This window comes from Pseudophryne corroboree, chromosome 2 (assembly GCF_028390025.1).
Source record: "Pseudophryne corroboree isolate aPseCor3 chromosome 2, aPseCor3.hap2, whole genome shotgun sequence".
In the NCBI taxonomy this organism is placed as follows: domain Eukaryota; kingdom Metazoa; phylum Chordata; class Amphibia; order Anura; family Myobatrachidae; genus Pseudophryne; species Pseudophryne corroboree.
This window is the reverse complement of record NC_086445.1, coordinates 552,411,023-552,436,720: the sequence shown is the minus strand read 5'-3', so window position 1 is coordinate 552,436,720 and position 25,698 is coordinate 552,411,023. Positions and strand designations below refer to the sequence as shown.

The following is a 25,698-nucleotide window of genomic DNA, read 5'->3' as shown; positions in this document are numbered from 1 at the left end:
AATCCTAAACTAAACTTTTATTCTAAGCAGCTCAGGAGAGCCACCTAGATTGCACCCTTCTCGGCCGGGCACAAAAATCTAACTGAGGCTTGGAGGAGGGTCATAGGGGGAGGAGCCAGTGCACACCACCTGATCCTTAAGCTTTTATTTTGTGCCCTGTCTCCTGCGGAGCCGCTATTCCCCATGGTCCTTACGGAGTCCCAGCATCCACTAGGACGTCAGAGAAACTAGATATTGCGCCAGGTCAAGGGACCCTCAGGCAATAGCTGTGGACGCTCTAGTGACACCTTGGGTGTACCAGTCGGTTTATGTATTCCCTCCTCTGCCTCTCATACCAAAGGTACTGAGAATAATAAGAAAACGAGGAGTAAGAACGATACTCGTGGTTCCGGATGGGCCAAGAAGAGCTTGGTACCCGGAACTTCAAGAAATTATATCAGAGGACCCATGGCCTCTACCGTTCAGACAGGATCTGCTACAGCAGGGGCCCTGTCTGTTCCAAGACTTACTGCGGCTGCGTTTGACGGCATGGCGGTTAAATTCCGGATCCTAAAGGAAAAGGGCATTCCGGAGGAAGTCATTCCTACGCTGATAAAAGCCAGGAAAGAAGTAACCGCAAACCATTATCACCGTATTTGGCGAAAATATGTTGCGTGGTGTGAGGCCAGGAAGGCCCCAACAGAGGAATTTCAGCTGGGTCGTTTTCTGCACTTCCTACAGTCAGGAGTGACTTGGGTAAACTTGGGTTCCATTAAGGTCCAGATTTCGGCTCTGTCGATTTTCTTCCAGAAAGAACTGGCTACACTGCCTGGAGTTCAGACATTTGTAAAGGGAGTGCTACATATTCAGCCCCCTTTTGTGCCTCCTGGGCACCTTGGGATCTCAACGTGGTGTTGAGTTTCCTAAAATCACATTGGTTTGAGCCACTTAAAACTGTGGATTTGCAATATCTCACGTGGAAAGTGGTCATGTTATTGGCCTTGGCTTCGGCCAGGCGTGTGTCAGAATGGGCGGCTTTGTCATGTAAAAGCCCTTATCTGATTTTCCATATGGATAGGGCAGAATTGAGGACTCGTCCCCAGTTTCTCCCTAAGGTGGTATCAGCTTTTCACTTGAACCAACCTATTGTAGTGCCTGCGGCTACTAGGGACTTGGAAGATTCCAAGTTACTGGACGTAGTCAGGGCCTTAAAAATTTATATTTCCAGGACGGCTGGAGTCAGGAAAACGGACTTGCTTTTTATCCTGTAGGCACCCAACAAAATAGGTGCTCCTGCTTCTAAGCAGACTATTGCTCGCTGAATTTGTAGCACAATTCTGCTGAAGCATTCTGCGGCTGGATTGTCGCATCCTAAATCAGTAAAAGCCCATTCCACGAGGAAAGTGGGCTCATCTTGGGCGGCTGCCCGAGGGGTCTCGGCTTTACAACTTTGCCGAGCTGCAACTTGGTCAGGGGCAAACACGTTTGCTAAATTCTACAAATTTGATACCCTGGCTGATGAGGACCTTGAGTTCTCTCATTCGGTGCTGCAGAGTCATCCGCACTCTCCCGCCCGTTTGGGAGCTTTGGTATAATCCCCATGGTCCTTTCGGAGTTCCCAGCATCCACTAGGACGTTAGAGAAAATAAGATTTTACTCACCGGTAAATCTATTTCTCGTAGTCCGTAGTGGATGCTGGGCGCCCATCCCAAGTGCGGATTGTCTGCAATACTTGTACATAGTTATTGTTAACTAAAAGGTTATTGTTATGAGCCATCTGTTGAGAGGCTCAGTTATGTTTCATACTGTTAACTGGATATGGTATCACGAGTTATACGGTGTGATTGGTGTGGCTGGTATGAGTCTTACCCGGGATTCAAAATCCTTCCTTATTGTGTCAGCTCTTCCGGGCACAGTATCCTAACTGAGGCTTGGAGGAGGGTCATAGTGGGAGGAGCCAGTGCACACCAGGTAGTCTAAAAGCTTTCTTTTAGTTGTGCCCAGTCTCCTGCGGAGCCGCTATTCCCCATGGTCCTTTCGGAGTTCCCAGCATCCACTACGGACTACGAGAAATAGATTTACCGGTGAGTAAAATCTTATTTTCTCCTAGTCCGTAGAGGATGCTGGGCGCCCGTCCCAGTGCGGACATATTTCTGCAAGACTTGTATATAGTTGTTGCTTACATAAGGGTTATGTTACGGTTTGGATCAGTCTCGGACTGATGCTGTTTTGTTTCATACTGTTAACAGGTTAGTATATTCCATGTTATACGGTGTGGATGGTGTGGGCTGGTATGAATCTTGCCCTTAGATTAACAAAATCCTTTCCTCGTACTGTCCGTCTCCTCTGGGCACAGTTTCTCTAACTGAGATCTGGAGGAGGGGCATAGAGGGAGGAGCCAGTGCACACCCATTCTAAAGTTCTTTATAGTGCCCATGTCTCCTGCGGAGCCCATCTATACCCCATGGTCCTTACGGAGTCCCCAGCATCCTCTACGGACTAGGAGAAAAAGATTTACCAGAAGGTTTAAAATCTTATTTTTACCGGCTGTGCTAGAAAAATGAGAAGCTGATTGGTTAGTACTTTATTTCTCAAGATTTGATAAATCTGCTCCCTAGTGAACTAAATTGGTTATGGTATAATAGGTCCGGTTGACAGTGTGGGTTAAAAGTCAACATGTGAAAAAGGTCAACACAGGTATTTTATGTTTTATAGGTAAAAAACCGACATTGTTTTTCATGTTTTTGGTGCTTTTAGCACATGGTACCCCAGTTAGTGTACCGCGTCCCCTCAGGCACAGGTTACTGTTTCCAGTTGTAGGCTACGTGCTTGGTAAAGGTTAAACAAATTAAAGAAAAAAAAAGAAAAAACTCATCTTGACCATATGTTGTGTTGACCATTGTCATGTCAACCATTTGTACCTGTTGACCATTTGGTGTCCACATATTGTTTGTCAGCCTATCATCCAGATACCAACTAAATGAAATTTCTGCAATTTGTAGGCCTGCTATACATTTGAAAGCAGTTGTGTTGGGTCAGAAGTTGCGTACGCCATTATATTGCTGTATCAGGGTACAGTACTGGTGGTTTACTAATATTGATGTGGTCACGTCAAAAGTGCAGTTACTGATATAATATTCCTTCAACTAACCAATGAATCCCATAGTCAGAGACTAATAATAATAAGATCACAGTAATATCCCGCTGATTTAGTAGTTGTCAGTTATTGCAAGGATTCTCGTACATAAAAGTTAGCATGTATTGTAGTGGTATACATGTTACAGTTATTGATAATGGCTTGTCGGCTTTCTCCTATAATTTGCTCCTTATTGTGAATATGCAGCCTTTACAATGAATTTGCAATCCCTAAACATAATCTGAGCCCTGTCACCTTGCAGTAAATTCTCTGTACCTGCCCATACTACAGATACTATCTGTATGTAGCACAAGCATTATTTGGAAATAAGGAGCAGGGGCAGGTTATACAAGTGCTGCAGCTACTATCATCTTCACTGCTGCTCATATACCCAGCCTCACCCCACTGGGTAACCTTTATTAGTGGCTGTCTTGAGCTCTTCTCTGTGGCTGCTGTACACAGTTGAATCCTACGAGCAGTGGCACGGAATGTAGCATGTTAGTGGTGGCTGTTTGGCGAGGAGGTGTTACACTGTATGTGTGGCGGCACGGTGCTGCTGCTGCTACTTTTGACAGTCGAGCTCAGTGTGGATTGTGTTTCAAGCCTCTATCTTGGAGTTCAGGCGTGATTGGCTGCGGCTACAGTGGGCGTGGCGCTGGTGGCTGCCAGTAGGGTGGCTGCGGCAGCAGTGAGTGAGTGACAGGCTGGCAGGACATACAGGAAGAGCTGGGGAGAGATGTCAGCCTCTCGGCGCACAGGTGACACTGCTGCTGCTGCCGCCAGCGGTATGATAATTTGTACACGGGCTAGGGGGCATTGCATCTAACGGGGAGTTAGTGTACTATATATACACAGTGTGTCTCTGCCTGTACTAAGCCATACACTGCCTCTGTAAGCGCCTTACTTTTGCAAGTGACCTGCTCTCCTGATTGTGCAGCATGATCTGTCTGGTCGCAGTAATGTTATGTCTGGGTCACTGCTTGTTCTGTGCTAGGATCATCTGTACGATGTTTCCTTTATCTGTGATACGTATCTATTGCAGTTTTAGACACTTTGAACGTGTGTGTGTGTGTGTGTGTGTGTGTGTGTGTGTGTGTGTGTGTGTGTGTGTGTGTCTGCCGGTGTAGTGCTACAGATTACTATAGGCTGACATCTGAGGTTTCAGAGTTTGAGTGTTTTGTTTTGTAGTCTGGTTATTTGTTGCCTGCTGCCAGGACTGTGGCTGCAAGTGTTGCTTCCGTGTGCACACACACACGCACACAATGTACAGCATTGAGAGTGTCCTGGCTGAATGAGTGGGTGTGGAATATAGGCAAATTGATTTGAACAATATTTTAACCATTACAGTATTTTCTCAGAGAACACCTGAGTGTGAGCCACATTATAGGATGTACTTTATACCCACTTTATCACATGAACTAAAATGAATCCGCTAAATGGATGCACTGTTTGTTGTCATTAACTACCTAACAGCTGACATAACATCAGACTGCAGTAAGCAGAGACTTGTCACATCTTTTATCAAATCTGAACCGCACTGCGAGACGCCAGCCGCAGCTCAGTCCCGTAGCCTAATCAAAGTTTATTCTGGCATCGGTGCGGTACCTGCTGCTGAAAGTGTCACTGTCGTGACCTCATGATACTGCTGCTCAGAGACTGGGGGGGGGTGTCAGGCAGTACTGCAGGGGACTGGATGGGGCCACAGAGTAGAGGTGAACAGAAATGGTGGGGTACAAGAGGATGGCATGACTGTTGATGGCATAGTATAAATCACCATATACTGGGTGTCCAGATTTTAAGTCAACAGTCAAAAGGTCAACATCAAATGGTCGACATGAGTTTTCTGGGGGGGGGGGTGTTACATTTTTTTCATCTTTTTCATACTTTACCATCCACATGGACTATGATTGGGAATAGTAACCTGTGCCGAGCGCAGTGATAGCAGAGTGAGGCATCTTGCCTAAACCATGGCAAGCAAAGCGCTACACTAATTGGGTTGGGGCAAATTTAACATAAAAACATAAAAAAACTCATGTCGATATTTTCATGTGTCAGCCATTTCTGTGTCGACCATTAGGTGTCAACCTATTGATACCATTAACGAGAGGGAGGGAACAATACAAAACATGCAGATGGGGTAGCAGCACAGTACAGAACATACAGATGGGAGTATGGGGGCACAATACAAAAACATAGAAATGCAAGAGTCCGTGCTGCAGGACATACAGAATGATGACTGGAAGGGTAAAGTAAAGGACAAGGGCATATCTGCAGATAATTGTTGACAAGGGTGTAGTATGTGTTGCCGGCGGTCGGGCTCCCGGCGACAAGCATATCGGCGCCGGAATCCCGACCACCGGCATACGACAGCTGGGCGAGCGCAAATGAGCCCCTTGGATCCCCAAGAGGGAGAAAAGTTGTTGGTATGCCGGCGGACGAGATTCCGGCGCCGGTATGGTGGTCGTCGGGAGCCCGGCCGACGGCAACCTGAAGACCACCCGTTGGCAATGCCCGACTCCGTTAGCAGTGGGAACCCTGCACGCTAATCCGTAGAGGCAGGATTTTTCCTTGCAGGTTTAGGAGCTGCAAGGAAAGATCTGCGTTAAATGCACTCCTCTGCGTTTGGGAAAACCCATTAGATTCTGCATTTTAAATGGAATCAGTGAGTCTCTGCACCTTACCAGAGGTTTCTCTAACGTCCTAAGTGGATGCTGGGGACTCCGTAAGGACCATGGGGAATAGCGGCTCCGCAGGAGACTGGGCACATCTAAAGAAAGCTTTAGGACTAACTGGTGTGCACTGGCTCCTCCCCCTATGACCCTCCTCCAAGCCTCAGTTAGATTTCTGTGCCCGACGAGAAGGGTGCACACTAGGGGCTCTCCTGAGCTTCTTAGTGAAAGTTTTAGTTTAGGTTTGTTATTTTCAGTGAGACCTGCTGGCAACAGGCTCACTGCATCGAGGGACTAAGGGGAGAAGAAGCGAACTCACCTGCGTGCAGAGTGGATTGGGCTTCTTGGCTACTGGACATTAGCTCCAGAGGGACGATCACAGGCCCAGCCTGGATGGGTCCCGGAGCCGCGCCGCCGGCCCCCTTACAGAGCCAGAAGAGCGAAGAGGTCCGGAAAAATCGGCGGCAGAAGACGTTCCTGTCTTCAATAAGGTAGCGCACAGCACTGCAGCTGTGCGCCATTGCTCTCAGCACACTTCATACTCCGGTCACTGAGGGTGCAGGGCGCTGGGGGGCGCGCCCTGAGACGCAATAAAACATGATAAAAATACCTTACATGGCAAAAAATACATCACATATAGCTCCTGGGCTATATGGATGCATTTAACCCCTGCCAGAATATACAGAAAAACGGGAGATAAGGCTGCCGAAAAGGGGGCGGAGCCTATCTCCTCAGCACACTGGCGCCATTTTCCCTCACAGCTCAGTTGGAGGGAAGCTCCCTGGCTCTTCCCTGCAGTCACTACACTACAGAAAGGGTTTAAAAAAGAGAGGGGGGCACTAATTAGGCGCAGTATTAAAACATACAGCAGCTATAAGGGAAAAAACACTTATATAAGGTTATCCCTGTATATATATATATATAGCGCTCTGGTGTGTGCTGGCATACTCTCCCTCTGTCTCCCCAAAGGGCTAGTGGGTCCTGTCCTCTATCAGAGCATTCCCTGTGTGTGTGCTGTGTGTCGGTACATTTGTGTCGACATGTATGAGGAGAAAAATGATGTGGAGACGGAGCAGAGTGTCTGTAACAGTGATGTCGCCACCTAGGGGGTCGACACCTGAGTGGATGTACTGTTGAAAATTACGTGACAGTGTCAGCTCTGTATAAAAAAACAGTGGTTGACATGAGACAGCCGGCTACTCAGCTTGTGCCTGTCCAGACGTCTCATAGGCCGTCAGGGGCTCTAAAGCGCCCGTTACCTCAGATGGCAGATACAGACGCCGACACGGATACTGACTCCTGTGTCGACGGTGAAGAGACAACCGTGATTTCCAGTAGGGCCACACGTTACATGATTGAGACAATGGAAAATGTTTTATACATTTCTGATAATACGAGTACCACCAAAAAGGGGTATTATGTTCGGTGAGGGAAAAACTACCTGTAGTTTTCCTGAATCTGAGAAATAAAATGAGGTGTGTGATGATGCGTGGGTTTCCCCCCGATAACAATTGATAATTTCTTAAAAAGTATTGGCTGTATACCCTTTCCCGCCAGAGGTTAGGGTGCGTTGGGAAACACCCCCTAGGGGGGATAAGGCGCTCACACGCTTGTAAGAACAAGGGCTCTACCCTCTCATGAGATGGCCGCCCTTAAGGATCCTGCTGATAGAAAGCAGGAGGGTATCCAAAAATGTATTCACACACATACTGGTGTTATACTGCGACCAGCAATCGCCTCAGCCTGGAGGTGCAGTGCTGGGTTGGCATGGTCGGATTCCCTGACTGGAAATATTGATATCCTAGATAAGGATAGTATATTATTGCCTATAGAGCATTTAAAAGATGCATTTCTATATATGCATGATGCACAGCGGAATATTTGCCGACTGGCATCAAGTATAAGTGCGTTGTCCAATTCTACCAGTAAAATGGTCAGGTGATGCGGATTCCAAACGGCATTTGGAAGTATTGCCTTTGAAAGGGGACATTTGGGGTCGGTCTTTTAGACCTGGTGGCCACGGCAACAACTGGGAAATCCACGTTTGTACCCCAGGTCGCCTCTCAAAATAAGACGCCGTATTATCAGGCGCAGTCCTTTGTTGGCAAGCGGACAAAAGGTTCCTCTTTTCTGCTCGTGACAGAGGGAGAGGAAAAAGGCTGAAGAGATTACCCAGTTCCCAGGAACAGAAATCCTTTCCCGCCTCTGCAAAGCCCTCAGTATGACGCTAGGGCCTTACAAGCTCAGGCACGGTGGGGGCCCGTTCTCAATGAATTTCAGTGCGCAGTGGGCTCACTCGCAAGTAGACCCCTGGATCCTTCAGGTAATATCTCAAGGGTACATATTGAAATTCGAGACGTCTCCCCCTCGCCGTTTCCAAAAGTCGGCTTTACCGACGTCTCCCTCTGACAGGGAGGCAGTTTTGGAAGCCATTCACAAGCTGTATTCCCAGCAGGTGATAATCAAGGTACCCTCCTGCAACAGGGAACGGGGTATTATTCCACACTATTGTGGTACCGAAGCCAGACGGCTCGGTGAGACCGATTCTAAATCTAAAATCTTTGAACACTTACATACAGAGGTTCAAATTCAAGATTGAGTCACTCAGAGCAGTGATTGCGAACCTGGAAGAAGGGGACTACATGATGTCTCGGGACATCAAGGATGCTTACCTTCATGTCAAAATTTACCCTTCTCACCAAGGGTACCTCAGGTTATGGTACAGAACTGTCACTATCAGTTCAGACGCTGCCGTAGGGATGGTCCACGGCACCCCGGGTCTTTACCAAGGTAATGGCCGAAATGATATCCCTTCGAAGGAAGGGAATTTTAGTTATCCCTTACTTGGACGATTCCCTGATAAGGGTAAGATCCAGGGAACAGTTGGAAGTCGGTGTAGCACTATCTCAGGTAGTGTTGCGGCAGCACGATTGGATTCTCAATATTCCAAAATCGCAGCTGGTTCCGACGACTTGTCTTCTGTTTCCTAGGGATGTTCCTGGACACAGTCCAGAAAAAAGGTGTTTCTCCCGGAAGAGAAAGCCAGGGAGTTATCCGAGCTAGTCAGGAACCTCCTAAAACCGAACCAAGTCTCAGTGCATCAATGCACAAGGGTTCTGGGTAAAAATGGTGGCTTCCTACGAAGCAATCCCATTCGTTAGATTCCACGCAAGAACTTTCCAGTGGAACCTACTGGACAAATGGTCCGGGTCGCATTTTCAGATGCATCAGCGGATAACCCTGTCACCAAGGACAAGGGTATCCATCATGTGGTGGTTGCAGAGTGCTCATCTTCTAGAGGGCCGCAGATTCGGCATTCAGGACTGGGTCCTGGTGACCACGGATGCCAGCCTGCGAGGCTGGGGAGCAGTCACACAGGGAAGGAATATCCAGGGCTTAGGGTCAAGCCTGGATACATCACTTCACATAAATATCCTGAAGCTAAGGGCCATTTACAATGCTCTAAGCTTAGCAAGACCTCTGCTTCAAGGTCAGCCGGTGTTGATCCAGTCGGACAACATCATGGCAGTCACCCACGTAAACAGACAGGGTGGCACAAGAAGCAGGAGGGCAATGGCAGAAGCTGCAGGGATTCTTCGCTGGGCGGAAAATCATGTGATAGCACTGTCAACAGTTTTCATTCCGGGAGTGGACAACTGGGAAGCAGACTTCCTCAGCACGACCTCCACCCGGGAGAGTGGGGACTTCACCCAGAAGTCGTCCACATGATTAAAAAACTCGACAGGTATTGCGCCAGGTCAAGAGACCCTCAGGCAATAGTTGTAGACGCTCTGGTAACACCGTGGGTGTACCAGTTAGTGTATGTGTTCCCTCCTCTGCCTCTCATACCCAAGGTACTGAGATTGATAAGATGGAGAGGAGAAAGCACTATATTCGTGGCTCCGGATTGGCCAAGAAGGACTTGGTAACCGGAACTTCAAGAGATGCTCACGGAGGATCCGTGGCCTCTACCTCTAAGAAGGGACCTGCTCCAGCAAGGACCCTGTCTGTTCCAAGACTTACCGCGGCTGCGTTTGACGGCATGGCGGTTGAACGCCGGATCCTGAAGGAAAAAAGGCATTCCGGATGAAGTCATACCTATCCTGATCAAAGCCAGGAAGGATGTAACCGCAAAAACATTATCACCGCAATTGGCGAAAATATGTTGCGTGGTGCGAGGCCAGTAAGGCCCGACGGAGGAAATTCAACTGGGTCGATTCCTACATTTTCTGCAAACAGGAGTGTCTATGGGCCTGAAATTGGGGTCCATTAAGGTTCAAATTTCGGCCCTGTCAATTTTCTTCCAAAAAGAACTAGCTTCAGTCCCTGAAGTTCAGACGTTTGTAAAAGGGGTACTGCATATACAGCCTCCTTTTGTGCCTCCAGTGGCACTTTGGGATCTCAATGTAGTTTGGGTTCCAAAAGTCACATTGGTTTGAACCACTTAAATCTGTGGAGTTAAAATATCTCACATGGAAAGTGGTCATGCTGTTGGCCCTGGCCTGGGCCAGGCGCGTGTCAGAATTGGCGGCTTTATCCTGAAAAAGCCCTTATCTGATGTTCCATTCGGACAGGGCGGAATTGAGGACTCGTCCTCAGTTTCTCCCCAAGGTGGTTTCAGCGTCTCACCTGAACCAACCTATTGGTGGTGCCTGCGGCTACTAGGGACTTGGAGGCCTCCAAGTTGCTAGACGCTGTCAGTGCCCTGAAAATATATGTTTCCAGGACGGCTGGAGTCAGGAAATCTGACTCGCTGTTTATCCTGTGTGCACCCAACAAGCTGGGTGCTCCTGCTTCTAAGCAGACTATTGCTCGTTGGATTTGTAGTACAATTCAGCTTGCACATTCTGTGGCAGGCCTGCCACAGCCAAAAATCTGTAAATGCCCACTCCACAAGGAAGGTGGGCTCATCTTGGGCGGCTGCCCGAGGGGTCTCGGCTTTACAACTTTGCCGAGCAGCTACTTGGTCAGGAGCAAATACGTTTGTAAAATTCTACAAAATTGATATCCTGGCTGAGGAGGACCGGGAGTTCTCTCATTTGGTGCTGCAGAGTCATCCGCACTCTCCCGCCCGTTTGGGAGCTTTGGTATAATCCCCATGGTCCTTAAATCCACTTAGGACGTTAGAGAAAATAAGAATTTACTTACCGATAATTCTATTTCTCATAGTCCGTAGTGGATGCTGGGCGCCCATCCCAAGTGCGGATTGTCTGCAATACTTGTACATAGTTATTGTTACAAAAATCGGGTTATTATTGTTGTGAGCCATCTTTCAGAGGCTCCTCTGTTATCATGCTGTTAACTGGGTTCAGATCACAGGTTATACGGTGTGATTGGTGTGGCTGGTATGAGTCTTACCCGGGATTCAAAATCCTTCCTTATTGTGTACGCTCGTCCGGGCACAGTATCCTAACTGAGGCTTGGAGGAGGGTCATAGGGGGAGGAGCCAGTGCACACCAGTTAGTCCTAAAGCTTTCTTTAGATGTGCCCAGTCTCCTGCGGAGCCGCTATTCCCCATGGTCCTTACGGAGTCCCCAGCATCCACTACGGACTATGAGAAATAGAATTATCGGTAAGTAAATTCTTATTTTTACAGTGCAGGGAAAAAGCTAAATAATTGAATATCACTGGTTGTTAAACCCAGAGCTTTCTCTGCATGGTAAAACTCATGCTTAATTGTATATGCCCCTTCTATTTTTCTTTGTGGGGGGAAGGGATATAGAACATAATTCAGATGAGGAGGAATGGAGATCACTATACATGATATTCAGTTTTGGGTGGGAACACAGTATAGGGCCTGATTCAGGTTGGATTGCAAATTCTGCTAAGTAGCGGAACTTGCAATCTTTGTCATTGCATGCTGGGGTCCTCCCCAAACAGGGCAAGGCCGCCCAGCATGCTGACCGCAGCCCCCCCCCCCCCTTGATGAAGCAGAAATTGCGCCCGCTGGAGACCCGTGGCCATTTTTCTGATCGCGGCGCTTGCGTGTGACATCACGCAGGCGCCCCATCATGCCCCTGTTTGCGCCGCACTGCCCCTCGTTTAGAAGCCACGCCAGTGCAATGCTCCATCTCCGCCTAGGAAATGGAGCTTTGCCGCCCCGCAAATGCCTCTGCCTGATTGAAAGGCAGAGGCGTTTGCATTTTCTGCGGCCCCCCATTTCATAATTTCTCTAACGTCCTAGTGGATGCTGGGGACTCCGTAAGGACCATGGGGATAGACGGGCTCCGCAGGAGACATGGGCACTTTAAGAAAGAATTTAGGTTCTGGTGTGCTCTGGCTCCTCCCTCTATGCCAGAGGTTCCCAAACTGTGTGCCGTGGCTCCCTGGGGTGCCTCGGGACACTTGCAGGGGTGCCCTGGATTGGTGGTCCAGGACCAATTCAAATTATTCATGGTCAATATAATAGGCAAAACCACTGCTGGTGGCTGCCAGTCATAAAATATGTGGCCAAACAGAAGCAAATCTTGTCCCTCACCACACAACTGACCCTAAGGATGATATATAAACGCGATCTACCTAATGTAATATTTTTTTCTAAATTTCTCAATAAGAAATTTTTGGCCTAGGAGTGCCGTGAAAAAAAATTCTGAAATTCTAGGGCGCCGTGATTCAAAAAAGTTTGGAAACCACTGCTCTATGCCCCTCCTCCAGACCTCAGTTTGATACTGTGCCCAGACGAGCTGGGTGCTTTTCAGTGAGCTCTCCTGAGTTTGCTGAGAGAAAGTATTTTGTTAGGTTTTTTATTTTCAGGGAGCTCTGCTGGCAACAGACTCCCTGCATCGTGGGACAGAGGGGAGAGAAGCAGCCCTACTCTCTGAAGCTAGGTCCTGCTTCTTAGGCTACTGGACACCATTAGCTCCAGAGGGATCGTACGCAGGATCTCACCCTCGCCGTCCGATCCCAATGCCGCGCCACCACCCCCCTCGCAGAGCCGGAAGACAGAAGCCGGGTGAGTATGAGAAGCAAGAAGACTTCAAATCGGCAGCAGAAGACTCCGTTCTTCACTGAGGTAACGCACAGCACTGCAGCTGTGCGCCGTTGCTCCCACACACCTCACATACTCCGGTCACTGTAAGGGTGCAGGGCGCAGGGGGGGGGGCGCCCTGGGCAGCAATTGGGACCTCTTTGACAAAAGTTTAGCATATATACAGTTGGGCACTGTATATATGTATGAGCCCCCGCCAAAAATTGTACATTTAAGCGGGACAGAAGCCCGCCGCTGAGGGGGCGGGGCTTCTTCCTCAGCACTCACCAGCGCCATTTTTTCTCCACAGCTCCGCTGAGAGGAAGCTCCCCAGGCTCTCCCCTGCAGATACACGGTAGAAGAGGGTAAAAAGAAAGGGGGGGGGGGCACATAATTAGGAGCAAAAAACAATATATAAACAGCAGCTACTGGGTTAACATTAAGTTACTGTGTTATTCCTGGGTTTATAGCGCTGGGGTGTGTGCTGGCATACTCTCTCTCTGTCTCTCCAAAGGGCCTTGTGGGGGAACTGTCTTCAAAAAGGGCATTCCCTGTGTGTGTGTGGTGTGTCGGTACGCTTGTGTCGACATGTTTGACGAGGAAGGCTATGTGGAAGCAGAGCGGGAGCAAATGAATGTGGTGTCTCCGCCGACGGCACCGACACCTGATTGGATGGATATGTGGAAGGTTTTAAATGATAATGTTAATTCCTTGCATAAAAGGTTAGAAAAAGCTGAAGCCTCAGGACAGTCAGGGTCTCAACCCGTGCCTGATCCTATGTCGCAGAGGCCGTCAGGGTCTCAGAAGCGCCCACTATCCCAAATTGTTGACACAGATACCGACATGGATTCTGACTCCAGTGTCGATTACGATGATGCAAAGTTATAGCCTAAATTGGCTAAATCCATCCGTTATATGATTATAGCAATTAAGGATGTGTTGCACATCACAGAGGAAACCCCAGTCCCTGACAAGAGGGTACATATGTATGGGGAAAAGAAACCGCAGGTAACCTTTCCCCCCTCACACGAGCTAAATGAGTTATGTGAAAAGGCTTGGGAATCTCCAGATAAAAAACTGCAGATTTCCAAAAGGATTCTTATGGCGTATCCTTTCCCGCCAACGGACAGGTTACGCTGGGAATCCTCCCCTAAGGTGGACAAAGCTTTAACACGCTTATCCAAGAAGGTAGCTCTGCCGTCACAGGATACGGCTACCCTCAAAGATGCTGCGGATCGCAAACAGGAGGTTACCCTGAAGTCCATTTATACACATTCGGGTACCTTGCTGAGGCCGGCGATCGCGTCGGCCTGGGTGTGTAGTGCTGTAGCAGCATGGACAGATACCTTTTCTGAGGAAATTGATACCTTAGACAAGGATACTATATTGTTGACCTTGGGGCATATTAAAGACGCTGTCCTATATATGAGAGATGCTCAAAGAGAAATTAGTCTACTGGGTTCTAGAATAAATGCTATGTCAATTTCTGCCAGAAGGGTCCTGTGGACTCGGCAATGGACAGGTGATGCCGACTCAAAAAGGCATATGGAGGTTTTACCTTACAAGGGTGAGGAATTGTTTGGGGAGGGTCTCTCGGACCTGGTCTCCAAAGCTACTGCTGGAAAGTCAAATTTTTTGCCATATGTTTCCTCACAGCCTAAGAGAGCACCGTATTATCAAATGCAGTCCTTTCGATCACAGAAAAACAAGAAAGTCCGAGGTGCATCCTTTCTTGCCAGAGGCAGGGGCAGAGGAAAGAAGCTGCACAACACAGCTAATTCTCAGGAACAGAAGTCCTCCCCGGCTTCCACAAAATCCACCGCATGACGCTGGGGCTCCACAGGCGGAGCTAGGCCCGGTGGGGGCATGTCTTCGGAATTTCAGCCACAAGTGGGTTCACTCCCAGTTGGATCCCTGGGCAATAGATATTGTGTCTCAGGGATACAAGCGGGAATTCAAAGAGATGCCCCCTCACCGATACCTCAAATCGGCCCTGCCAGCTTCCCCCCACGAGAGGGAAATAGTGTTAACTGCAATTCACAAATTGTATCTTCAACAGGTGGTGGTCAAGGTTCCCCTCCTTCAACAAGGAAGGGGTTATTATTCGACCATGTTTGTAGTCCCGAAACCGGACGGTTCGGTCAGACCCCTATTGAATTTAAAATTCCTGAACATGTACCTGAAAAGGTTCAAGTTCAAGATGGAATCGCTGAGAGCGGTCATCGCAAGCCTGGAAGGGGGGGGATTTTTTTGGTGTTTCTGGACATAAAGGATGCATACCTTCATGTCCCCATTTATCCACCTCATCAGGCGTACCTCAGATTTGTGGTACAGGATTGTCATTACCAATTTCAGACGTTGCCGTTTGGTCTCTCCACGGCTCCGTGAATATTTACCAAGGTAATGGCGGAAATGATGGTGCTCCTGCGGAAGCAAGGGGTCACAATTATCCCATACTTGGACGATCTCCTCATAAAAGCGAGATCAAGAGAGCAGTTGCTGATCAGCGTAGCACTTTCTCTGGAAGTGTGAAGGCAACACGGCTGGATTCTAAATATTCCAAAGTCGCAGTTGGTTCCTACGACTCGTCTGCCTTTCCTAGGCATGATTCTAGACACAGACCAGAAAAGGGTTTATCTCCCGATAGAGAAAGCTCAGGAACTCATGACACTGGTCAGGGACCTATTGAAACCAAAACAGGTGTCAGTGCATCACTGCACTCGAGTCCTGGGAAAGATGGTGGCATCATACAAGGCCATTCCCTTCGGCAGGTTCCATGCGAGGACCTTTCAATGGGACTTACTGGACAAGTGGTCCAGATCACATCTTCAGATGCATCGGTTAATCACCCTATCCCCCAGGGCCAGGGTGTCTCTCCTGTGGTGGCTGCAGAGTGCTCACCTTCTCGAGGGCCGCATATTCGGCATTCAGGACTGGGTCCTGGTGACCACGGATGCAAGCCTCCGAGGGTGGGGAGCAGTCACGCAGGGAAGAAATTTCCAAGGTCTGTGGTCAAGTCAGGAGACTTGCCTTCACATCAACATCCTGGAACTAAGGGCCATATACAACGCCCTACGTCAAGCGGAGACCCTGCTTCGCGACCAACCGGTTCTGATTCAGTCAGACAACATCACCGCAGTGGCTCATGTAAACCGACAAGGCGGCACAAGGAGCAGGGTGGCGATGGCGGAAGCCACCAGAATTCTTCGTTGGGCGGAAAATCACGTAAGCGCACTGTCAGCAGTGTTCATCCCGGGAGTGGACAACTGGGAAGCAGACTTCCTCAGCAGACACGACCTCCACCCGGGAGAGTGGGGACTTCATCAGGAAGTCTTCGCACAGATTGCAAGTCGGTGGGAACTGCCACAGGTGGACATGATGGCATCCCGCCTCAACAAAAAAACTACAGAGGTATTGCGCCAGGTCAAGAGACCCTCAGGCGATAGCTGTAGACGCCCTGGTGACACCGTGGGTGTTCCAGTCGGTCTATGTATTTCTCTGGCTGGGTCCACAGGATTATCCACAGGATAACATTGGGATATTGTCGAGCGACAGCGAAAATGGCACCAACACGGTCACAAGCTTTCTGGCCTCCCAGGATGCATTGGGGCCTCCACTATATAGTCCCGCCCACTGACTCAGTCAGATCAGTTTTTTGCTTGGTGCGGCAGGAAGCCGCATGGTCACAGGGCTGCTGTGAAAGCAGCCTTAAGTTTTCATTAATTTATTTTTATAGACTTACTGTTTTGGTTTTTGAGCAACTTCTCTTAGCAGCGTCTTAAACGCATATTAGAAAGAGTCGCTCCAACAACTCCCCACCGGGTCTCCACAACGCTTACCTCCGCGGTACAGTGCTGTCTCGCGAGCGTCTGTGTCGGATGTTCTAGCAGGTCCAGCAGACGTAACCAGTCTGTGGCCGGAGCATGGGGAGACGGTGAGTCTATGGACTTCCTCTTACTAGAGGGGTCAGGACACAGCTACACTGATTTGGTGGAGACTACAAACAGTGTGTTGATGCGCCGAACATCTCGAGTGTGACAGCGCTACGCTCCGGGGATCATAGTCGCCAGGACTAGGTTGAGGCCGCGATCCTGGGAGTTTAAGTCAACAGGGGGTTTCAGACGCTCTCCTGGCCGCCCCTCCTCCGAGTTCATGACCAGTTCCCGCGTGTCTCTCGTTTCATTAACTGAATGACCTCACTTCCGGCTCAGACGCTGCCACGAGGGTACTCGGTCGCAGCTTAGACGCTGCGGTTGTGTACACTGGATATAAACCCGCCCAGACCGAGTCGCAGGCCTTTAGCGTCTGCATGCACGTGGAGTCGCTCAGCTTCCGTGTCCGTTGGTGAGCGCCCGTGTCCGATATCCGTTACCAAGAGCGGCAGTGTACACCAGTAGCGTCTGAATCCACTCAGCGTCTTACGAGCGTCTTTGCTTGGATATGGAAGTGTGGTGAGTCTCCCTGTATCCCGCTCTCTGGAGGCAGGGTATACAGTACTAAAAATTCCTTCTACTTCTTAGTATGCATTGTTAATTTTTAGTACCTATTGCATATGAGACCTGTATATTACTGTGTTTTCTGCATGTTATGATGGAAAAAAGAACCAGTTAAACAGAAGTACAATTTTCCTACTTATGTTTAAGTTATTATGGAGGTTGTATTCTCATATGACAATGTCTAATGCTTTAACATGTGACTGACTGCTAGTATGCATGCTGACTTTTCTGTGTAATGTCAGTCCTGTTCTGACCCTCAAATCAGGTGCACTGTGGTCAGATTGATTTCATCTCTATATACTGATTATAGAGTGTTTTTCAGTCACAAAATTGTGTAGTCAATATCAGATAAAATGTCTGTGAGCGGCAAAAGTGATGAGGAGAATTTGTCAAGCACTCCCATAGCCCTAACATGCTTATCTTGTAAGTCAGGGGTAATTGATATGAATCAATTGGTCACTTATGAGGGTTTGTGTGCAAACTGTTTCGCTTTTCAGCGAAGTAAAAAACAGGAGTTAGTTCAACCTCCAGTAGAGACACCATGGAATATGTTCGCAAAGACTCTGTCTTCAATAGCGGACAGGTTAGCTCCGGTAGCACCACCTCAAGGGTTAGGTTACACTATGAACCCATACATGCAGCTCCCTTCCTATGGTTTGGTTCCAGTAGCTTCTACAAGCAACCAAGGGGCAGGTAAGACTAAGACAGATACGTCTGTATGGCAGACTACACAAGATGATACATCGGATGATGATGCGGAAACAATAGATTCAACTCCGTATGATGATCAGTCGCAGAGCTTTAGTTCAGAAGATGTAGCTGAACTCATTAATGCAGTGAAGGCTGTGCTTTCTCTGGAAGAACCAGCCAAGACAGCGTTAAAAGCAAAAGCACCTGTATTCAAACGAACAAGGTCAGTGAAGGCTGAATTTCCAGCGTCAGATGAGTTGACGGAAATGATGGATGAGTCTTGGGCAGCGCCCAGTAAAAGGTATAAGATTCCTAAGAGATGGGATTCTTATTATCCATTTCCTGCTGGAGATTGTTCGAAGAGAGAAGTTCCTCCAAAAGTAGATGCACATGTTCTGCGACTCGTGCATAAATCTGCTTTACCACTGTCATCTACCTCTTTGAATGATGTCACAGACAGAAGGGTAGAGAGCCTATTGAAAAATATTTTTTCTCTTGTAGGTGCAGTGGTAAGACCTGCTATGGCTTCGGCCTGGGTAGCAAAGGCAATGGGCGAATGGATAGAGGAACTAGAGAATGACATCCCCTCTCCTACTAGGGAGCAAGAGGATCGTCTTTGGCGTTTAAGACAATCTGCCCAGTATTTAGAAGAAGCAGCTATTGATGTAGGCACTGTTGCTTCTAAAGCTTCAGCCCTGGCAGTAGTCGCTCGCAGAGCAGTTTGGCTACGGACCTGGAAGGCAGATGCGGAGTCCAAGAAAGAATTGGAAGCATTGCCTTTCGTGGGTAATATATTATTTGGAAAACCTTTATCGGATATCCTAGAATCAGAGGCTGAATCGAAAAAGGTCAGATTTCCGGCTACCTATAACCCTAAGTCCAAGGGTTTAAAATTTCGCTCATTTCGCTGGCAAAGCAAAGCGAAAGCTAAAGAGGAGCCTAAACAACCCCAGTTTAAATCCAGGGGTAGGAAGCAGTGGGCTAGCAAAAAGCCAGCTTCCAAACCTGAACAGAAACCCTCAGCCTGAAGAGACGGGCCTCCGCCTGGAGGATTCCAGGGTTGGGGGCCGACTCCTGCAATTTGCACACATATGGCAACAGTCAACAGCAGATGCCTGGGTGCAGAAGGTAGTATCTCAGGGGTATGGGTTCCCATTCAGGAGGCAGCCTCCTCAAAGATTTTTTTGCACCAGCCAGTCTCGTATAGAGTCGAAGGCCAATGCCCTGCAAGAAGCAGTCCAAAAATTACTGCAGTCAGGTGTGATTGTCCCAGTACCTCCATCACAAAAGGGACAGGGGTATTACTCCAATCTGTTTCTAATCCAGAAACCAAATGGGTCATATCGACCAATACTAAATCTGAAGATGTTGAACAACTACATATGGATCCCGAAGTTCCACATGGAGACGTTACGCTCCATAATGTTGGCTATGGAACCGGGAGACTATTTGGTATCTCTGGATGTACGGGATGCTTACCTGCATGTGCCTATAGCACTATCACATCAGTGTTACCTCAGGTTTGCCATCCTCAAGGAACACTTCCAGTTCCAAGCTCTGCCCTTCGGGCTAGCTACAGCACCCAGGGTGTTTACCAAGATCATGGTGGTTATGGCAGCTTGTCTGCGCAAGCATGGGATAAGAATATTCCCATACCTAGACGACCTATTAATCTTAGCACAGTCGCAAGATTTACTGTTGAGCCATCTCCAACAGACGATAGCTTGTTTACAGAGACACGGGTGGCTCATAAATTGGGAGAAGTCGTCCCTGAATCTGTCACAGCGGATGGTTCATTTGGGAGCCATATTGGATTCAGACCTACAGAGAGTTCTCTTACCAGAGAAAAAAATAGTCAAGGTGCAGGTCATGGCTCAGGAAGCGTTGCAAGCCCAGACAATGTCAGTCCATGCAGCAATGCGACTGTTGGGTCTGATGGTATCAGCATTCGACATGGTGGAATATGCGCAATTCCACTCCAGACCGTTGCAGCATTTTGACCAAATGGAACGGAAATCATCAAACAATAAAGAAGCAGATGATAAAGATTCCAGTATATGTAAAAAGGTCTCTAGCATGGTGGCTACAGACAGACCATTTAAACAAGGGGAGACCCTTTTGGATAAAAGAGTGGCAAGTCCTGACAACAGATGCCAGCCTGCAAGGCTGGGGGGCGGTACTCGGAAGCCTATGGTTCCAGGGAAAATGGACCGCAAGGGAAAGTCGCCTGCGATAAATCTGTTAGAAATAAGAGCCATTTACTTGTTCTGGAAAAAGACTTAGGTGTCCTCATAGATAGCAAGCTAAGCAGTAGTACCCAAAGTAGGACTGCAGCAAAGAAGGCTAATAAGATATTAGCATGCATAAAACGGGGTATTGATGCTAGAGACGAGAGTATTATACTCCCGTTATATAAATCACTAGTGAGGCCACACCTTGAATATTGTGTACAATTCCTGGCACCGTACTACAAAAAGGATATCCTGGAGCTTGAAAAGGTACAGAGGAGGGCGACCAAACTAATTAAGGGCATGGAGACGAGGGAATACAAGGAAAGGCTTGAAAGACTAGGCATGTTTACATTGGAAAAGCGGAGACTAAGAGGGGATATGATCAACATCTACAAATATATAAGGGGACAATACACAGAGCTTGCGCGTGACCTGTTTTTGGTTAGATCAACACAGAGGACTCGTGGACACTCGCTCAGGTTAGAGGAGAGGAGATTCCGCACAATACGGCGTAAAGGCTTTTTCACGGTAAGGACAATACATGTTTGGAATTCCCTGCCCGAGGGAGTTGTAATGGCGGAATCTGTCAACACCTTTAAGAATGGGTTAGATAAATTCCTAATGGATAAGGATATCCAGGGGTATGGTGCATAGTCATGCATTATAGTTACTATAAATAGGGATAAAATGTAACGGCTGACAGCAGCATCAGTCAGAAATTTTAGTCAAATCATCATGCATAGGAGACCACAAATAGGTTGAACTCGATGGACAATTGTCTTTTTTCAACCTCAGATACTATGTTACTATGTTACTTGGCTCTGGTTCAGGCAAAGGACAATTTACAAGGAAGACCAGTCCAGATCCGCTCAGACAATGCGACGGCAGTAGCATACCTCAATCATCAAGGAGGAACTCACAGCAAGAGTCTGATGGAGGAAGTAACTCCCATTCTAAAGTGGGCGGAACTCCATCTCCCGGCATTGTCAGCAGTATTTGTCCCGGGTGTACTAAATTGGGAAGCGGATTTTCTCAGTCGGCACACCATTCAGGAAACCGAATGGGCACTACACCCAGAAGTGTTTCAGACACTGGTGAACAGATGGGGTCTACCAGAGATAGACCTTATGGCGTCTCGTCTAAACAACAAAGTTCTGAGGTATGGATCAAGAACAAGGGACCCAGGAGCGGTCCTGGTAGACGCACTGTCAGTAGAATGGAGGTTTCAGCTGGCGTATCTGTTCCCTCCAATATCTCTGTTACCCAGAGTAGTGAGAAAGATAAAACAGGCAAAAGGAGCAATCATTCTAATAGCTCCAGCTTGGCCAAGAAGGCATTGGTACACAGATCTGTTGAGAATGTCCGTGGAGGCACCGATACTGCTCCCTCAACGTCCAGACCTGTTAATGCAGGGTCCTTGTTGTCACAGTCATCTGGATCGCCTGTCTTTGACGGCGTGGCTGTTGAAACCTCTATCTTAGAGCCTAAAGGATTTTCAAAGCAAGTAATCCAAACCATGTTTAAAGCAAGAAAGCCTTCTTCGGCCCGTGTATATCATAGAATATGGCAAGCCTATATTCATTGGTGTTCTGGAAAAAATTACAATCCGAGATCTTTTAAAGTAGCTAGAATTTTGGATTTCCTGCAGGCAGGATTGGATAAAGGGTTGAAGGTTGCTTCCTTGAGGGTGCAAGTCTCAGCATTGACTGTATGGTTTCAGCAGAAGATTGCTGACCTACAGGATGTACGTACATTTTTCCAAGGAGTAGTACATATTCAACCTCCATTTGTTCCTCCTGCAGCTCCCTGGGATTTGAATTTAGTTCTTAAATTTCTCCAGGGTCCTTTGTTTGAACCACTTGAGAGAACAGATCTTAAGTGGTTAACGGTTAAAGTTCTTTTTTTACTGGCAATGGCGTCAGCCAGAAGAGTGTCAGATTTAGGAGCATTATCTTGTAAGTCTCCTTTCCTAAGTTTTTTTCCAGACAGAGCTGTTCTCAGAACGAGATCTAGTTATCTTCCAAAGGTGGTATCAAAGTTTCACCTAAATGAAGAAATTGTAGTCCCAGCTTTTCAGGTATCGGGACTTTCTGCGGGAGAAGCGTCGCTGGACGTGGTCCGGGCTTTAAGAATCTACATAGATCGTACTAGTGCCATCAGGAAAACAGATTCTCTCTTCATCCTGTACGGATTCCATAGGAGAGGGTGGCCTGCTAGTAAACAGACGCTGGCGAGATGGCTCCGAATGGTAATATCAGAAGCTTATTCTCATGCAGATCTCCCTATTCCGGCTAATGTCTCTGCACACTCTACACGTAAGGTAGGTCCTTCTTGGGCAGCACAACAGGGTGCTTCAGCAGAACAGATATGTAGGGCAGCCACATGGTCTTCCATAAACACATTCATCAGACATTATGCCTTGGATACTTTTGCCTCTCATGACGCAGACTTCGGGCGAAAGGTCCTCCTGTGCAATCAGGAGCGTCCCCACCACTAAAATGGCTTTGGGAATCCCAATGTTATCCTGTGGATAATCATGTGGACCCAGCCAGAGAAATGAACGTTATGGTAAGAACTTACTGTTGATAACGTGATTTCTCTTATGTCCACAGGTATCCACAGGGATCCCTCCCTGACGCATCTGATTTGAGGATCTAGACAATCACTAAACCTCTTTCTTCTTGTATGGAAGGGTGTGCATGTGTGTTCTTATCGCCTGTACAGGTCTCTACCTAATGTTCCTGCCTAAAATAGCTGTGGAAAGAACTGATCTGACTGAGTTAGTGGGCGGGACTATATAGTGGAGGCCCCAATGCATCCTGGGAGGCCAGAAAGCTTGTGACCGTGTTGGTGCCATTTTCGCTGTTGCTCGACAATATCCCAATGTTATCCTGTGGATACCTGTGGACATAAGAGAAATCACGTTATCAACGGTAAGTTCTTACCATAACGTTCATTTCCTCCTCTTCCTCTCATACCCAAGGTGCTGAGAATAATAAGAAAAAGAGGAGTGAGAACAATACTCATTGTTCCAGATTGGCCACGAAGGACTTGGTATCCAGATCTGCAAGAAATGCTCACAGAGGACCCGTGGCCTCTTCCTCTAAGACAGGACTTGTTGCAGCAGAGGCCCTGTCTGTTCCAAGACTTACCGCGGCTGCGTTTGACGGCATGGCGGTTGAACGCCGGATCCTAGCAGAGAAAGGCATTCCGGATGAGGTCATTCCTACGCTGATAAAGGCTAGGAAGGACGTGACAGCTCAACATTATCACCGTATATGGCGAAAATATGTTGCTTGGTGTGAGGCCAGGAATGCCCCTACGGAGGAATTCCAGCTGGGCCGGTTCCTTCACTTCCTACAGTCAGGAGTGAATTTGAGCCTAAAATTGGGTTCCATTAAGGTCCAGATTTCGGCCCTATCCATTTTCTTTCAAAAGGAGTTAACTTCTCTACCTGAAGTTCAGATGTTTGTGAAGGGAGTGCTGCATATTCAGCCCCCTTTTGTGCCTCCAGTGGCACCTTGGGATCTTAACGTGGTGTTGAGTTTCCTGAAATTCCACTGGTTTGAACCACTCAAAACGGTGGAGTTGAAATATCTCACGTGGAAGGTGGTCATGCTTTTAGCCTTGGCTTCGGCTAGGCATGTGTCAGAGTTGGCGGCTTTGTCACATAAAAGCCCCTATCTGGTTTTCCATGCGGATAGAGCAGAATTGCGGACCCGTCCACAATTTCTGCCGAAAGTGGTTTCATCCTTTCATATAAACCAACCTATTGTGGTGCCTGTGGCTACTACTGACTTGGAGGATTCCGAGTTGCTTGATGTGGTCAGGGCTTTGAAGGTTTATGTAGCCAGAACGGCTAGGGTCAGGAAAACAGAGTCTTTGTTTATCCTGTATGCTTCCAACAAGCTTGGTGCTCCTGCTTCAAAGCAAACTATTGCTCGCTTGATCTGTAACACGATTCAGCAGGCTCATTCTGCGGCTGGATTGCCGCTGCCAAAATCAGTTAAGGCCCATTCCACTAGGAAGGTGGGCTCTTCTTGGGCGGCTGCCGAGGGGTCTCTGCATTACAGCTTTGCCGAGCGGCTACTTGGTCGGGTTCAAACACTTTTTTGCAAAGTTCTACAAGTTTGATACCCTGGCTGAGGAGGACCTTGTGTTTGCTCAATCGGTGCTGCAGAGTCATCCGCACTCTCCCGCCCGTTTGGGAGCTTTGGTATAATCCCCATGGTCCTTACGGAGTCCCCAGCATCCACTAGGACGTTAGAGAAAATAAGATTTTACTTACCGGTAAATCTATTTCTCGTAGTCCGTAGTGGATGCTTGGCGCCCGTCCCAAGTGCGGAATTCTTCTGCAATACTTGTATATAGTTATTGCTTCAATAAGGGTTATGTTATGGTTGCATTAGGGTTGACCTGATGCTCTGTTGTTGTTCATACTGTTAACTGGGTAAGCTTATCACAAGTTATACTGTGTGATTGGTGTGGCTGGTATGAATCTTGCCCTGGATTACCAAAATCCTTTCCTTGTACTGTCAGCTCTTCTGGGCACAGTTTCTCTAACTGAGGTCTGGAGGAGGGGCATAGAGGGAGGAGCCAGAGCACACCAGAACCTAAATTCTTTCTTAAAGTGCCCATGTCTCCTGCGGAGCCCGTCTATCCCCATGGTCCTTACGGAGTCTCCAGCATCCACTACTGACTACGAGAAATAGATTTACCGGTAAGTAAAATCTTATTTTTTGCGGTTAGATCGCGTTTTGCCATCCACGGGCACATTATTAGACAAACAGTTGAGTGGCGCGGGGTACAATGGATGGGCCTTATAAAGGACACAAGGGAAACACCTGGACCCCTGGAGCCTATTTTCCCTGTTTGCTCCCCCTCATGTCAAAAGCTGGCAATGTCCCTGTCCCAGCTATATCAATAAATGTTGGAAATGTCCTTATGTCCACTATGTATTGGTCTTGGATCGTCCGCCTGCAGCTTCCCTGGCTCAACAGGACCAGTGAGAAATTACGGACAGTCTGCTTATCATACTTGCCTGAAAATCATAGACTTTATATTGCAAGGCTTAACAAATTTTTATAAAATCTAGGAGTCAGGATTAAAGTGTATTAGCCAGACCACCCAAAGCCACATTACTGAGCAACTTCCCCCTACCCCCCATGCAAACCAACCCCCACACAGCTAAGGGGGTACCCCCAGGCAAACCAGCCCTCCATGGCCACATTGCTGTGCAGCTGCCCCCAGGCATACAATAACCACCCCTCTACCACCCCCTCCCCTCCGGTCAACCAACCCCCATGGCCACACAACTAACCCCTCCGCAGTCACGCAGCCCCACTCTGTGGCCACATCACTTCACACTCCAAAGCCGCAGTCCCCGATCACTCATAGACCCTCTTACTGGAGAGCTGTATGCAGTAGTTTGAAGATAACAATCAATGCAAGCTGGGAAGGACAGGCACGGCAGTCAGCGCAGGTTGGGAAGGACAGGCACGGCAGTCAGCGCAGGGTGGGACGGACAAGC

The 25,698-nt window shown here is 48.1% G+C and overlaps 1 protein-coding gene across 3 annotated transcripts in view; it reads left to right on the top strand.

The window, feature by feature from the left end:
- The window catches only part of INPP5B (inositol polyphosphate-5-phosphatase B), a 483,885-nt gene that overhangs the window by 214,902 nt on the left and 243,285 nt on the right, over positions 1–25,698 (top strand). Inside the window, exon 1 of one of the 3 annotated variants that reach the window (XM_063954329.1) lies at positions 3,819–3,900. The exons of the other annotated variants lie outside the window; for them this stretch is intronic. Within the exon in view, the coding sequence (XP_063810399.1) occupies positions 3,852–3,900 (49 nt within the window). The 5' untranslated portion in view covers positions 3,819–3,851. Of the gene's footprint in view, positions 1–3,818; positions 3,901–25,698 lie in introns of those variants that run through there. 3 annotated transcript variants of the gene reach the window in all.